The 16,830-nt window shown below is 28.0% G+C and overlaps 1 protein-coding gene across 3 annotated transcripts; it reads right to left on the bottom strand.

Moving 5' to 3' along the window:
* Nucleotides 1-4,447: 4,447 nt before the first annotated feature.
* On the bottom strand, nucleotides 4,448-16,628 carry LOC132917344 (b(0,+)-type amino acid transporter 1-like). 3 transcript variants are annotated; one of them, XM_060978060.1, is made up of 14 exons: nucleotides 16,481-16,628; nucleotides 16,287-16,394; nucleotides 10,100-10,226; nucleotides 9,909-10,010; nucleotides 9,536-9,811; nucleotides 9,310-9,435; nucleotides 9,122-9,221; nucleotides 8,224-8,268; nucleotides 8,028-8,151; nucleotides 7,846-7,949; nucleotides 7,643-7,739; nucleotides 7,397-7,546; nucleotides 6,369-6,537; nucleotides 4,448-5,583 (listed from the first exon to the last, which is right to left on the bottom strand). In XM_060978060.1, the coding sequence occupies exons 3-14, from the start codon at nucleotides 10,182-10,184 to the stop codon at nucleotides 5,447-5,449; spliced, it is 1,515 nt and encodes a 504-aa protein (XP_060834043.1). In that variant the 5' UTR covers nucleotides 10,185-10,226; nucleotides 16,287-16,394; nucleotides 16,481-16,628; the 3' UTR covers nucleotides 4,448-5,446. The 3 variants fall into 3 exon arrangements, with proteins under 3 accessions (XP_060834043.1, XP_060834052.1, XP_060834035.1); XM_060978069.1 differs by having other exon boundaries at nucleotides 16,287-16,361; nucleotides 16,481-16,605; XM_060978052.1 differs by having other exon boundaries at nucleotides 16,287-16,584.
* Between the last annotated feature and the right edge of the window lie 202 nt (nucleotides 16,629-16,830).

Raw genomic sequence — 16,830 nt, 5'->3', positions numbered from 1 at the left:
CTTCCCCTCATCCACCCCTAAATTATATGATCCCTCGTACACTCCCTGCCAACAGCGGTAATGGGTTGCTGGGAGAATAATCCCTGACCCACCCTAGTGACAAACCCGTTCCACCACAAGTCATGACGCTCTAATGATCTACGTTTTAAATTTGTATTACAATAAAAATTAATTAATCGTATTTATTAATATATATATAGGGTGTAGTTGTATATATATATATACCTACGCAGGGCGGGGTTGGATTTAAAAAATGTTAACACTACGATGAAAATAAAATACAACCTTTTAATTCTTAAGATTAGAGCAGATTCAGATATACGAGTACCTAAAGCCTAAATTTCTGCATTGTATTCAAAATGTATTATTGTCCACGGTATTGAAAGCTTTAACTAGATCCAAGTAAATTAATAAACACTTTTTTTCGATCATCTAATACAGTGTGGGTTATGTTAGCTATGACTTAGTCACTTAGTCAGTGCTTATATTATTAGGTCGAAAATCAAATTAATTTTGAAAAGGAAAATTATTCAATTCTAAGTAGAATTAATTAATTTTGTTTTTTGATTTTTTTTAAATCTTTTGCTACGTTTACATTAACCTATATTGAACGGAAATTATTGAGAGATGAGGTAAGATTTTTTCTGTGTATATTTGTTATCGGCATTACTTAATAACATCTAGTACCTACATTATTTTGGGTTAGATATACAAATATTAAAATTATGACTTAATAATTTACAGAAGATAACATTATCCGATTATTTCGATCGGATATTGGAAGATAGGTTGTCAACTATCAAACATAGTTGGAAATGAGGGCTTTTGGGCTAAGACAGTAAAACCCCCCGCCCAAAAAAAAAAAGAAATTGTTAAAAATATACTGATATATTAAAGGCTTATATTATAAACTCATATTGATGCTAAAAATGTTAACGTCCCACTGAAATTTCAATGGAATTCCGAGTATATTAAAGAGACTAAGTGAGTAATGAGCGTATCTTTTACTTTGGAGATGGTTTCTATTGAATTTTATTAGAAAAATATTTAATAATAATAATAATAATATATAATATCTACTACTTATTTTATGGAATAAAATTTCAATTTCAATTTTAAACAGACAGTGTAGTACAGTGAATATAATCAGTTTTTGATATTTAATAGTTTAATACATATATTTATATAAATTTTTATAATAAATTATTTTTAATTAAAATATATTATAAATATGTATAAGTATAAGGTATATTGTAACATATAATAATATGTAGATAGTATATATAAGACTTAATGGTCTTAATGAACAACAAAGTGAAACAATCGTGGGTAAATAATATTATACAACATTATATTATGACTGGCGTAGTGGCGTACAACTTGGATAAAAAAAAAGACAGTGGAGCTAGAACAGGCGATACCCGTTTCCACAAAATAAGATATTGACCATCACGTTTTGACCAAAACAATTGTATATACTACGCTTATATTAAAAACTATAACAGTAATAATTTTATTTAACATACTAATGCTGGGTTGCATGCATGATATGGGACCATTATTAGTTCACTATTAAATCAATAAATATAAAAGTATTTTATAATAATATATAGTATAGGTATATTATATACAACGAAGGTTAGAAAATTTTAAATTTTATTTTAAAAAAATGGTTAAGTATAGAAATGTGAAAAAAAGATTTATAATATTGTATACCTTCGTTATATAAATTGTACCTATTATACATATATAAAAAAAATTAAAAAAATATCAACTAGTTATTTTTTAAATTGTAGTACCAATATTCTTTTTACAAAATCGTACCTGAAATTTAAAACAAAATTTTATTTTAACAAATATATTTAGTATATTATTTTATTAAACACAATATGTTACCTTCCAATTATTCCATTTTTGTAGTTCGTTATGATTTGGTCATTTTTCTTTTGGAGGATTCCTACTGTATAGTCTTTTGGATTATTTGATATATTAGTACTTTTTAATTTTATGTAAAAGTCTGCCTGAATTTCTGTTATTACACTTATTAGAGCGGTTAGCTATTTTATAATTGGACATTGGAGGACCTTCTTTATAACAACTTTGATTGAACCTCGAATTTGGTGAAAAAGTGGTCAATATCTCATTTGGTGGAAACGGCTATTGGTCTAAAAGGGAATGGTCCATTTTTGTGGTAACGTCGTGTTACAGTTACGTCCGCTAGAATGGGGCTAGGTAAATTGGGTCTGCGATAATTTGTGTATATTTTGAAAGCGGTAAGTTGAGTACCGTGTAAAAAAAGTTAGTAGGTAAGTTAGGCCGCGGCTATAAACCACTGGTATTTGGTGATTTGGTGCAACTAAGTTTAAAATATTAAAAACTTAAAACTTTAATATTTTATATTTATATAATAGTTTAAACATAGAAAAAAACATTTTTCAAATATTTTTTTGATTTCCCATCTTAGACCTGAAAAAATTGGCGAATGTTTTGTAAAAGGTTTAATAGCCATATAATCAAATGACAAGTAAATACAGATATTTTGCGGTTATATACTAGACACTTATATCTAGATGTGATGCTACATTTCCCTCAAATATTTGGTCTGAATTTGCAGTTACCGCCGTGCGTATAACAAATGGTTGTGAATCATATATCATGCTGAATTTGAATTTATTAAATCTTTATCATTTAAGTTTTTACATAGAACATAATATTATAAAAACCACATATATCTTAATTTATACCATTTATGTACAATATTTATACTATATATATTAATTATAATTATAAAATTTGACGCACTATATTTAACGTAGGTACTAACATTTTTTTTCCGGAATTCAATTTACTTACTGTACTTTTTTTTCTGAGACTCGACTTACCTATTACTTTTCGGGATACCAACCTCAAGTGCGGATCCAGGGGGGCATTAGGGGCAAGTGCCACACCCGCTGGAAAAAAATAATATTAAAAACATAAATGTTTATCATATTGTTTTTTTTATGGGGGCTATATCTAAATTATATAATTTTACCTACAAAATACCTCGACCGTAAATACATAATGAATCTGCCCTTGTCCAATGCCGGCTAGAACATATGGAGCACCCAATATTTTCAGTTAGCCTAATAATTTATTTTAAATTACTTACTATATAATGATCAACATTCAACTTCTTCCATATATTTCACCCTCTTCATATAAATTGACATTTAATATTTGAATAATGATACTTATATTTCGCGTATAGTATAGTACCTACTCATAATATTTATTGAATATATTAATTTGTACTAGTTTTTTCAACAATACGTAAAAAAGTAATCTTTAACTTTCCAACTTGTTTTTATTTTTATCAAAAATAGATACTTGTTCACATTTTTTTTTAAGAACTCATTATAAAATAACATTTTTTTGCTTCACACATTTCACTATTTTCACTATTATATATCACACAATAATACAATATGTGCCTATAGGCAATAACAATCAAAAATCATAATGTAAAATAGAAATATACGATCGAATCATAGAGAACATACAAAATAATGTATACTACTGTAATTATATAGCCGTCCATCGATTTCGAACATTGCTCCTTAGGTAGGTACGTGTGAGGAATGGCAAGCGGGTCGACTCGTGACTGCTAACAAGTTTTTCCCATAAGCGTCGTGTTTCAGACACGTGTGCGACACTAACAAAAAAACAACAGAAGAGAAAACTCTGCAACGACCAGCACCATGTATACCCACTATACCCAGATCGGTAACCCTCATACTTATATCATATTGTATACTTTTTATAAATGCATTATATAATCAAATACATACATATTATGTTAAGAATTGAGCAATTTACTTACATTTTAATAAGGTGGTAATATACCGATACCTAGAGTTAATAATATTAAGCATTGATATTCTTGTATTGTTCTACTGAAATAGCAATAATTAAAGATATTATACCTATTAACTAAAAATTTGTTTATGCTATGGGTATACACGCATTCATTGCCATCACGAGTCCTGGATACGTCTAAGTGTCAAATGTGGTAAAAATCACTGTATTCGGAGGAGTTTACCTAAAAAAGCTGTTATATTGCCTCGCCAAATATGGCCTTTTCGATAATAAAGACAATACTGCCAATTTCAAGTCATCTTTCAAAAATACTGCTATAAATATCCCTCCAGTTTTGTCTTAGAGATCCTTAATTCCCAAATTCAATCATTTAAATTTGTTAGGAAGAATTTTTTTCACCTTTTCACTCTTTTATAATTTTTCTTAACTACTATTAAGTATAATGTAAAATTTTGTGACTTTATAGTTTTTGATATACCTAATATAATATAATCATAAGTAAATTTGCCCATATTTAAACCAATCCCGCTGAATTCTGGTAAAATTATGTTGCTTGGTGTAACATAATGTATAATAAATAACAAAAAAATTATTACAACAGAATTAATTATTTATTATTATAAAATATGCGATGGTCAACTATATATAAACATAGACGAACATCTGGGGGACTTAGAGGGTTTATCCCCTCAAAATCAAAGGTAATATGTTATACTTGTGTATAGAAAGGGATTGCGAGGGCGAAGTCCCTGAAGGTCACTTTATATTGGATTATTATAGCTCCCTAAAAATTCAATCAAATGTCCGCCTATGTATATAAATTAAATTATAGTAAAGAACGAAAAAATATATTTTACAATAAATATTTATATTTACATACAAGAATTTAACATTAAACTATTCACCATTTACAAGCCAAAAGCTGTGAGATATTAAATTCATAACTATACACATTTCATAAAAAATTAAAAAAATGTTTTTGTCTCTTGGACATATTTTTATTCAAAAATAAAAAATGTTGATAAAACCATAATGAAATCGTTCCTAATGTGAACCACATTATTTATAAAATATATGCTATTTGTATACAAACGATTATCAGTAAATATACATAGGACACAGGCGAAAACCTTTTATATAAATATTTTAAATAAATAAGTAATAATACAAAAGATGAATAAATTTAAAAAATACAATTTAAATTTAAATATATATATATATAAGTACCTACAACATAATGTTAGGTAAATATACTTATTAACTATTATGATATAAGTAGTAATTGACTTCTTTTTCCTTAATACAATTTAGGTGGTGTTATTCTTAATAATATTAATGTAGTATATATACGACTGGTTTGAGGATAGTTATAAGCAGACTATACAATTGTTAATCCTAATATCACAGACTCGCCGTTAATGTGTCGCGTGGGCATGACGTAAAATAAATCTTAAATTAGCATTCCGTTCCCACAGTCGTATAATTAATTAATGATTAATATCATATTATGTATAGTAATATAAAACCCGACCATCCGGAAGTAACGTGAACTCCGGAAGCGAGGTTATTATTATTATTAAAACGATTGTCACACCACCGCGGCGATCATGGGAGCTTCAGTTTCACCTTCGTCATCTTCCACGCTATGATTTTCCTCGGCACCACCTTCATCTTTCTCCGGTGGCACAACTACCATCAAGTATTGAATGAACTTAGTGAAGTCATCTAAATACATAGAACAAAAATACTATATATACATACGGTTCAAAAAAGGCTGATGACTATTAACACACAGTATCTTCATTCTTCAATCTATTATCTTAAGATAATGTAGACTTAAAAGCTGATTTTTTTGGTGCAAGCGGGAGGGGATATCCTACTCTGGAGGAAAAAAATCCTTATTGTACAATATTGTTAGGGAGCAAAATGTTAGTAGGTATACCAAATAGGTATATCTGATTATTAACACATCAAAAAATATTTTGGAAATTATTAATTATTATAATTTTAACTAACAATAATTTATGATAATATAACTATAGTCTATATAGCGAAAGAACACGCAATGACTTGATGAAAATTGGTTCTTCTGCGCATCATCACGTAGCACATTGTTATGTGGGCTGGTCTCAACGATAGGCCGTTGAGTGAGATGCGCATCATATCCATGTTTTCTCTCGCTAGACAGAGTATAGCTATTATAGCCTACTTGCCTACTACCTTAGTACCTTGTATATTGCAGTAAAATAACTAAAATATTATAAATATTATTATACAACAATAAATTATTATTTAAAATTAACGTGATCTAAGCATTTTTAAAAACCATTTACTTATTTATATTAAAAAAATATATATATATAAATTATAATAATTAAGAACGAATACTTTAAAGCTTAAAAATCGAGGCTTTTGGTATAACTACATGAGTGCGAAGTATCTGATATTTCGATACTTACCAATGTATTTATACAAAATAACACCGTAATATTATAATATTATATACGTACCGACAATCGATAATCTCTTTTTCTGGTAAACGAATGGAATGTATATCAAAAACGCTGACAGAATAAACACCAGACCAATAAGAAACTGTGGCTTGGGATCGTTTAGTATGGGCGTGATGAATAAAACGGTAGACACGATGAGCACGAATATCGGAATTATGATTGGAACCTGCGTGATCGAACAAAAAACAAAACGTACAGATTAAAAACGAACTTTTCATTGATCTACGTAGCATGCACAAACGATACAATTTTTTTTGTCGAAGCTACATACTTCTTACGGGGTAGGCACGACAGCTATAAACATATACCTATACGCCATATATAATTGTTTTTTACTTATATATACCTATATATATATTGTTTGCGAGTTTGTGTGTATGTGCAGAGCTGTATATATATATAGGATTTCATTTCGTTACCGTAAGCAATGCCGTGTCATATATTTGATCATCGTCGTGCAGGCGGAACAACAGTTTTATAATACCCTCCTAATTATTCGAAATATTATTATCTATAAACAATTGGACACTAGTGAAAGAAACATAATCACGGAAAATTAATATAATATAACATTATTATATAGTCTTATACCGCATCCATTTCTGGATGCGGTAGGAATTTTAAGTCCTTTGAGGACCCAGAACAATCGATTTATTCGATCCAATACACATATAAGATGAATATTTTCATCATATTATTTTGCAACAATACACGTTCCCTCGACGCACTGAGTCATTTATAAAGCCCATAGTAGGACATCGAAGAAAACGTTACTAAATTATATTATACGAACTGTACCGTCACCATAAAGGTGACAAACGGAATTATATAACGACCCGGAGTAACAATATAATTGATTTATCAAATCGATGTAAGATGAATAATTTCATCATGTTATTTTCCCCCGATATATAGAGTATCCTATAAGTCCATAGTAGGACACGGGAGAGACATTATTAGGCACCACCATAGAGGTGATAAATAGCATTAATGTCGTTAGTACGACAATATAATGATGTGTTTACTTTGAATGGACGTTTAACGTCTCTCTTGGTATAACGCATCACTATCAATGCCGCCATGGAGATACCGTAGAACATCCACACTAAAAAGCTAGCGAACTCTATTAACACCACAATGTCTCCACACAATAGACAAATTAACGTGAGCAAGCCCTGAAAGAAAAACATACAATTTTAAGACATAAATTAAAATTAAAATTGAGTAATATATAAAGTACAATGTCTTAACTCTTAATTATACTGACATACCTGTAAAACTACAGCGGGAGCGGGAGTTAGCTTTTTTACGCTCACGTAAGAGAAGACTTCTAACATTTGACCTTCTCTACTCGCTGCGAAGCATAACCTACAACGAACGACAAATTACAAACAATAAGTAATAATAAAATATATTAATACGTATGACACGCAGTTAAATATTTCGAAGTTCGAACACTAAACCGGTGACCAACCTGGTTATTCCAAATTGGACACTGAGCGCACAACCAAATGTTGCCATGGCTACACCGAGCGGAATAATAAAACTAAAACTTCCCAATGCTCGAGTTCCAAATTCCTAAATATCAAAATGTTCAAAATTATTTAAAGAAAAAAAATATAATTATCAAATCTAACTTTATTGTAATATACTTACTACCGCTACCGCTTGGACTGAAGTCATTTCCGCGACCGACAGGACTGTTAAGTACGATACGTTCATCAGAACATAAATCATTGTGACAAACGGTACCGCCAAAAGAATACTGAGCAGTATGTTTCTGTAAAATATAAATGTTGTTGTATAGAAGAAATAACACAACAAAGATTGATAGAAATAAAATGTATCGTACCTTTGAGGATTCTTGATTTCTTCGGATACCACAGTTGTAGCCGTCCTACAACAGGCACGTGTTTTATTAACATAATATGGTCATAAACTATTATATTATAGGGTTTTAAATTTGTGGTGAGTGCAGTTATTTTTTTTTTTGTGTATACGTATCAATGTAAATAATTTTGAAACTTTTATTTTTTTACATTTATTACATGTTTTTGGCTATTCTTCGATTTCTATATTTTTTTAAACATATTTTGTACTCACTATATAATATGTATATTTTCAGATGGTTTAGCGTAACCTTATTTTTTTTGTAATTAAAATACACATAAGATCTAAATTATTTAGGTTTTTTACAAAATATAATAATTTTATATTAAATCATTTTTTAATTATAAAAAAAGATTTCTAAAGTGATAAGTAGATAACTAATAAATAGATCTACAACCTATTTTAATAATTTTGTTGAAGGTTAACCTGCGATTTCAGCTTCCTTATGACCTTATATATTTTTTGTTGTAATAATTACTTGATACTAATTTAGATATTTTATTCCAAAAATATACGTAATATTATAATTTATAATCTTCATAAAATATATATTATTATAAAAACTAACAAAATTGAAATATTTAAACTACACTTTATTACTGATCCATTTAAAAAGATACCAATATTTCCTCGATTGCCTTCAAAAGTCTACTACCAGCTGGTACGTACGCTTATGGTCAGTATAATAAGTTATGAAATGTTTGTTAGATTGTGCTAAAGTTTTTAAAGGAGTAATGTAGAAAAGGACATGGAAGGAAAACTCTTTTGTTTATATAATTGTGTAAATTAATAAGCTGCGTGGATCCAATTTTTTTTTTTTTTGTTTAAGCACTGATTATCACGCGGTCACGGTGACTTACCATCCATCGTATGCCCAAAGGCCGCTGTAAAAGGCTATCGGGAGCGTGTCTATAGATAACGTCGTGCCCTCGAAACCGGTCATCAAATTCTTAGTATTTCCTGCAGAGATAAATAATAATAAAACATGACGTTAATTAAGTTGATTTTCGAAATGGAAATCCGTCGTTAAAATATAGAAATCACTCACCCTGGTAGAGTTGATATAATCCACCTATTATGACAAATATGCAGGCGGTAACTTTACATATAGTGAACACGTTTTGGATTTTTATGAAACACTTGACACTAGTATAGTTGATAAAAGTTATGATACCTTTAAAACAAATCCGAACAAACATAAAATAATATATTATTGCCCGTACTTAGATAATAATAACAACAAAAACGATTTTAGCACTGTACTTAGTACTTACCGAGTGCAAGTATGCTGACAGTTTTTTTCACTGTATGTTCAGTTTCGGGCGTCATGGAAGTCAAAATGCTGAACGGCCGGATGAAGTATTCGGAGAACGTCAATATAATGATGGCCACCTCGGCTGGACGAACGTACATGATACTCACCCAAGAGTATATGAAACTCGGCAGAGGTCCCCAGAACTTATGCATATCAGCGAATGCAGATTGATAGAAACTGAACTCGCCTCCCGACTTATTTACCACCGTGCCAAGTTCGGCGTACGACATGGCACCTGAACATAATTATTGTGAAAATAACGATTGTAATAAAAACTGCAGTATACATACATATTTACATCACATAAATGAATTAATTTAAAAAGTAGTTACCTAAAAGCGATAACAGCCCGCAAGACGCCCAAATGATCAGACACATGCCCACAGATCCTGTGTTTTTTAACGCATTGGCTGGAGACACGAATATTCCCGATCCTACGAGAAAGAAATCATACATTATTATAATTTAAGATCAAAGTAAAGTCGGCTAATATATAAACTTATATTTTATTATTACTACTCACCCAACATTACGCTGATAATGAGGCAGACGGCACTGAATAGACCCAGTTCTCGGCGTAATTTTACGTTTTTCGGTATCGATGTCATTTTTATTTCTCCGAATGTATAGTCGAATAAAATATTTTTTACCTGGAAACAATAATACAAACGGACTTCAATTTAATATTTTAAATTATTTTTTATTGCAGTTTGTTGTAAATATTGTCATTAACATGCAATCTTTAGTTGTGAACAGTTGAAGTGCATAAATGGCTAGTTTGCAAGATCAGAGAGTTTGTGACAAACATAAATCGTTTAGTTAATGTTATTCAAATTTGTATATGAGTACATTGTCATATAATCCTATAAATGTCAGTCATAAAATTAAATAATTATTACGCGAATAAAAATTGCATGTCGCGGCGACCAGATTTTAACAGTTTTATTTCATTGGTTCAGTAATGTGCTTGGATTTGGAGCGGAGAGAATATTGATTTCAAAATTAAAAATGTGTCTAATTAGTAAAATCATAGTACTTTTGTAGCTTTCTTAATACTCAGAAACAAGACAAAGCTAACAGAAAAAACAAGGATATTGCATCACTATTTTAAAAAATCGATTTTTTTTTTATTGAGAAATGAACTGTAGTAAAGATTTGAAATTTTCACTATAATTATCACTTCAATAAATTTAAAATTAAAACAAAGATTTTAGTAATTTAAACATATCGAAAATACATAGGTATATTTTTTAGTCGAACACTAGGTACTTAAAATAATATTATACACCTGCAAAGTTCGATTTTTTCCATCTAATGTAAATTTAACAACGCCCAAAAAAAAAATTTACTTTCAACGTAAAATAAAAAACATTTAAATACTTTAATATATTGCTGCAAGGCTGCACCTACTGTATGTATTATACTCGTATCTATATAAAGGAATTTGTAATTTGTTTTCTAACTATTGGCATTTTTACTTTCAAGTTAAAAAGTATTTCTCTTAGTACGGAAACTAGTTGTTTTTTTCAAATTAATTATTTTATTTTATTTATTTCTATAAATATAATACATAAAAATAATATATAAAAATAAATTAGCTCCTGATTATAATTTATAATAACACTTCGATATTTTTAAATTGAATAATAATTGTATTGTGTTACGAATTTCAATTTAAAACTTAATAAAAATGATCATTTTATTAGTTGATATAAAATACTATATATATTTTACGTTGTTTTTCTTAAGATTTTAAATAATGTATAGGTTTTATATTAACAATAAGTCTTTTTAAACTGAACTGAATTATGTGTAATTATTTGAAAAAATATTAAAATATTTTGTTATTTTAAACATAAGTACTCTTCTTGGTGTCCTGCAGATAATCCACCTCAGTCTGGTTAACCCACAAAGTTAACTAGGTACTACAACACCGTTGATACTGAGAACTGAGGTAAACTTAAAACAAAATACACTGTTTTACAAGCAAAATCAGGTTATATACTTAGTATATTACTATCCTTATAAATATTAAATATATGGATATATACCATCTCCTCCGCAGAAAATTGTGTTTTGAATACAATCATTTATCATTGAATAGAAACATTGAATTCAAATTTAACTCATAGATCATAGTAACCTAACCTACTCAATGACGATATATAACCTATATATTATAACAGAGCAAGTTCCAAGGTTTTTTTATAATTAACACGTGTATTAATAAAATAGTTTTACCATATAATAAACTATATGGTAGACACAATTTAAATGTATAATACTAATTACTATCTACAACTATACAGGCCACAATACCACAACACGTGATAATAAACAAACGGCATTCTTATAATTTATAAAAGAACAGATACATTTGAAAAATTATATCAGTAGCCAGTATAAGCATTCATTTAAAAGGAATTGTGGACCAATTAAACACAAAAACAGATAAAAGCATATAGCTCAAAACGAAATTTCGAGAAAAATTCCCGGCGTCATTTTAGATACACCAATAAATCATATAAATTGTACTATAATGTATAGTTAATGTCTATGATACTAAACGTTTATATTTTATTGTTCGCAATATTTGTAACAATTTTAGTTGTTATTTTGTTATTGTCTGGTTTTAAAAATTCAATTTTTTTTTCATTTTATTGATGTTACCTGCGTATAGTTATAAATGTAATATCCGCTTTTTTCTGATAAATAATACCACGTTTAATAGATAATATTTTACCAATCACTAAGCATAAGTTATACTAATTAAGTGTAGATCTTAACTCAGTTAAGTACTGAATATACATAAATAGGTAACTAACGCTCAGATAATTATTATTACATTTAATTAATATCAATCTAACCTCGCGTGATTTCCGCAATGTGAACATTTCGATAACCTCGTCTCGGTAACCTATTGAATAATCTTTTTCACGAATTCATTAGGTGAAACTTAACTGTGTGTTAATTTGATTAGTAATACTATACCTATGTACATAATTCACCTTGAACTTTGTTTAACCAAAAGATGGATTAGTTCAGAAAGTGACTTTCAATATAACAAAGTACGTTTTGCGTTTTAGACTCTGAACGAAACGATTATTGGTTTTACAATGATGTGTGTTTTGTAGAAGAAAAATTCTCCTATAATTATCATTAAAATAGTTTCTGGTAGCAAATTTAGTATATTCTTTTAAAATTCTAAAGAAGAATTTTTTTAGTACTTTAAAGTACCTATAAGAAAAAAACAAAATAAAAACAAATTAGGTACGAAAAAAGGAAAAAAGTAGATAACTCATCTGTTGTATTTGTACAGTAAATTATGAGTATACCTCGTCATTAAGTAAGTTACTATAATGTGTTTAAGTTGAATTCAATCATAAATCATTGCCTACAAAAATTTTTCAACTTAAATATTATTATAATAACATTTTTATGTAAATAAAAAAATTTGAAAGTATAATACAAAGTTCATAACATATTTTTTTACAGCAATTTCAAAATAAAAACAAAAATATATAGTCACAAATATATTTATAAAATATTAACTACTAGATACCACTCTTTGTATAATATATATATTATACATACGAGTATAGACCTACACACTATACGTAAATCATATCAACACGTGCAAGAATAAAAATATAAAATATTAATGAAACACGCAGTTTTATTTATTTGCAGCTACAACGATTTTTTTTTGTTCAAACTATTTATATTAATGAATCACAATTCGTTTTAGTTCATCAGACGCCAATGAATACGGTATATAAACTATAAAGTATAATATACAAAAATCAAACATTGTAAATATACTTTTTTACCAACGTATTTTGTCTAATGATATGTACATCAGCAATTCTCAAACTGTGCTCATACTATAATATTCGTATAGAAATTTTTATTCGCTGGCATACTTAATGAAAAAATGAAATTACAATTATTTTAACGTAGATCATAATAACACATATCAAAATAAAATTAAAAAAAAATACAATTACAAATTCCTTTTAGTTAGAAAATTGAATGATGGTATTATAATGCATGATGTGTGTAACATATAAATAAAGAAAATTACTAACTGCGACACTGCGCCGAAAATATTTTTTAACTGTAACTAACAGCTTAGCTGCTTAACGAAACTGAACACAACCTAACCTAAACCAGGATCTGCGAGATTCGTCGGTCTTCATTCACGTATAAACATAATATAACATTATTTTTATAGATTTAAACTTTATAAAGTAGTTGCAAATACAGCCACTCTATTACGTAATGGCTGTTTTAATGTTATTCATCGATCGCGACTAAAATGAGCAGAGACATGTGCATGTGCCAACTGGTATATGTATATTATACAATATAGGTATATACAGTTACAATAAGTTATAGTCTTCTTATATCGGGTGTATCATACAGCGTAAGCGCGTAGTACCTAAGTAGTAACTAATAACATCATCGCACAACACATTGCATGTGTAGTATATCTGTACGTTTATATAATGTATACTACATACATAATATAGAGGTGCCATGAGATGAATAATTATATAATTCATATATAAATTACATAAAGCTACAATATTCTGTATGATAAATAATTATAATAAATCATAATTTAGTTATGCATGTAAATACTCGCTAATAAAATTCAGTTAGAAATAATATTTACTGAAGGTACCTATAAAGGCTACAAGTATTTGAAACGCAATTGTATTAATAATTTCTGTTTGATTCGAAAATGTAAACAAAATGTAATATATTTTTTTTAAATGCCTAATATTTATGTGTATAATTACTAACATTACTTGTGTTATTATGGTTAGTGTAATAAATAATCGTCATAAAATATTGTTAAAAGTATGCATTATATAAATAGAAACCCGCCATTATATATAGAACCATCCGTATGACACAAAATATATGAATCGCTATAATACGGATATTTGGGTGGGACCATTTTCGTCCAAAAATGAGATATCATTTACCTCCATTATCCATTTTCTACTAAAATGATAGAAACGCACTTCTTTTCTAACCTAAAATTTTCATTTTCCTCCATACAAGTGTTTAAACAGGAATAATCTTCCTCCAAATATTAAATTCCTATACTATTTTTTTTTTTATAAATATATGACACAAATTATTTGATTTGGATTCTTTTGTAAAAATATAAATATCACTCCTAATATTAATAATATATAGGTAAAGAATCAAAAAATTGATGATAATTTTTAGTGATATTATATTTAAATTTGAAATTTTAGAGTTCTAAATTAATATTTTTATTAATTTGATAAAAATTAATTTTATTTATTTCATGTTTTCATCCGTACATAAAGATGAAATAGAACAATTATTGACTAGAAAATGAAAGGTTGGGTTTAATCTACTAGTGTCTATTTAGTATGTTTAATCCAAAAAGTGTTTCACAAATAAGCAATAAAAATATTTTAAAAATCCATTGTATACATAAAATTTTAAGTTGCGAAAATGAGCAAAGTAAAATTTTGTTATCAAATTTGTACCCTCACTTTTTTGAATTCAGAATGAAATTCATCGGTATACAAAAATGAATTAATTCACAGCCCTGATAATAAACTAATAACGTTAAGATTTTAAAAATAAAATATAAATTTTCGTAAAAGCATTTAAATTAATAAAAAAAAAAACACAATATCCGTGTATATAACTAAAAACCCTTTCTAATGGCTAATGATACCATAAGTAGATAGTTATTTTAGCCAGCTTTAACATATGAACACAAAAATAAGCAGATAGTTATTTTAAATTCAGTAACCTCCTAAATTTAGCATTATATTATAATTTTTAAGCAATTTTAGATATGATGGTAAAAATATATTTAAAAAACTAATTAATTACCATCGTAATTCATAAACAGGAAATCATTTAGTTAATATATTATTAATTATTATGATTAGAAAGATAAATAGATAGTTAAAAAACAAAAGTTATAATTTATGACAGCGAATAAATTATTTCAAAAGTCAAAATTAATTATGGATCATTTTATTATACATGCATAAGAACACATAAATGATTTTAGTAAGTACATATGTATTGTACAATAGTCGTGGATACTTTCATTATTATGGTAATGATATATTTCTTTTTCGTTTCAAAGTCGGTTTATTCATAGACATAATATTTTTGGACAGTTTAATAAAAATTATAAGTATCTCGTATCCTTTTTTAATGTGCTTATAGAGTTATAGAAAGATAATTGGTTGGTACGTCTGAGCGGTAAACTATATTATATTTCGAGCATTATACCACTAGATAACGTAATTGGCGTAAAAACGAAATCGTCAATATACAATCCACGACCCACGAGGACTAAGGAATTATCTTATCAAAAATATGAAATATTAGGATAAGTAAAATTACAATGAAAAAAAATAAAATATGAATATAATAATAATAAATGACAAAGGAAATGAAAATACAATATTGCAGTAAAGCGGTAAGTATAAAAATTGTAAATCGCTACTAACTAAAATACACTATCATAAGAATGTTTTTACATTGATTACACACGAAACTATATTATCTCGGTTAACAGCGATTTGGGCAAAATATTTTTATATTATTGAAGTCTTACATCCATATCATAACTATTATTATATTTAGACAATTACCATTTTTGCAAATGTAATAAGAAAATCAGAAAATAAAAATCTTACCTGTCTGAAAAATGACTGTCGTATAGTATTATTATTTATTATACTTTAGTAAAAAATTACAAGTAGCGTTTACGACTGAAAAGTAAAAAGATCGATTTGAATTGATTTCTAGAAAAATAAATTATAGAAATGCACGATTAATGTAGGTATCCCAACTCGGAACCATACGGCATAAGTACAATTGTAGTACTGACTATAATAATAGGTACTGTACGTCTGTACTACTGTAGACTCGAGCCGTTTATTCGTGTATTTGGTATTTAGCGCACGTTAGACTGTATAGTGACGACTTCTCAGTACTCACTACTCACTACTCGAGGATGAAAATCGGCATAGCTTCGTTAACACGATGACCCGCAGCGATCCCAGTGAGCAGGTTTCGTTTCAACTGCGAAACACAAAAATTGTATTATAAAAAAATATAAGCTATAGGTAGGATAGATTTCTTTATAAATTACCTACTTATATTATGTAGTATGCAAGTTATTGTACAATGTTCATGTTATACGAATATATATTATTATACATTGATACTCGTTAGTCG

This window comes from Rhopalosiphum padi, chromosome 1, assembly GCF_020882245.1.
Source record: "Rhopalosiphum padi isolate XX-2018 chromosome 1, ASM2088224v1, whole genome shotgun sequence".
In the NCBI taxonomy this organism is placed as follows: domain Eukaryota; kingdom Metazoa; phylum Arthropoda; class Insecta; order Hemiptera; family Aphididae; genus Rhopalosiphum; species Rhopalosiphum padi.
This window is presented reverse-complemented; position numbering and strand designations above follow the sequence as displayed.

What these genes read in the sequence shown, in the direction of transcription:
- LOC132917344 (XM_060978060.1), bottom strand. Translation starts at nt 10,184, where the DNA reads ATGACATCGATACCGAAAAACGTAAAATTACGCCGAGAACTGGGTCTA. An exon ending in GTCCAATTTGGAATAACCAG is followed by an intron (nt 7,740 to 7,845) that starts GTTGGTCACCGG and finishes CGTTCGTTGTAG; the next exon opens with GTTATGCTTCGCAGCGAGTA. An exon ending in CTCCCGCTGTAGTTTTACAG is followed by an intron (nt 7,547 to 7,642) that starts GTATGTCAGTAT and finishes TTTTTCTTTCAG; the next exon opens with GGCTTGCTCACGTTAATTTG.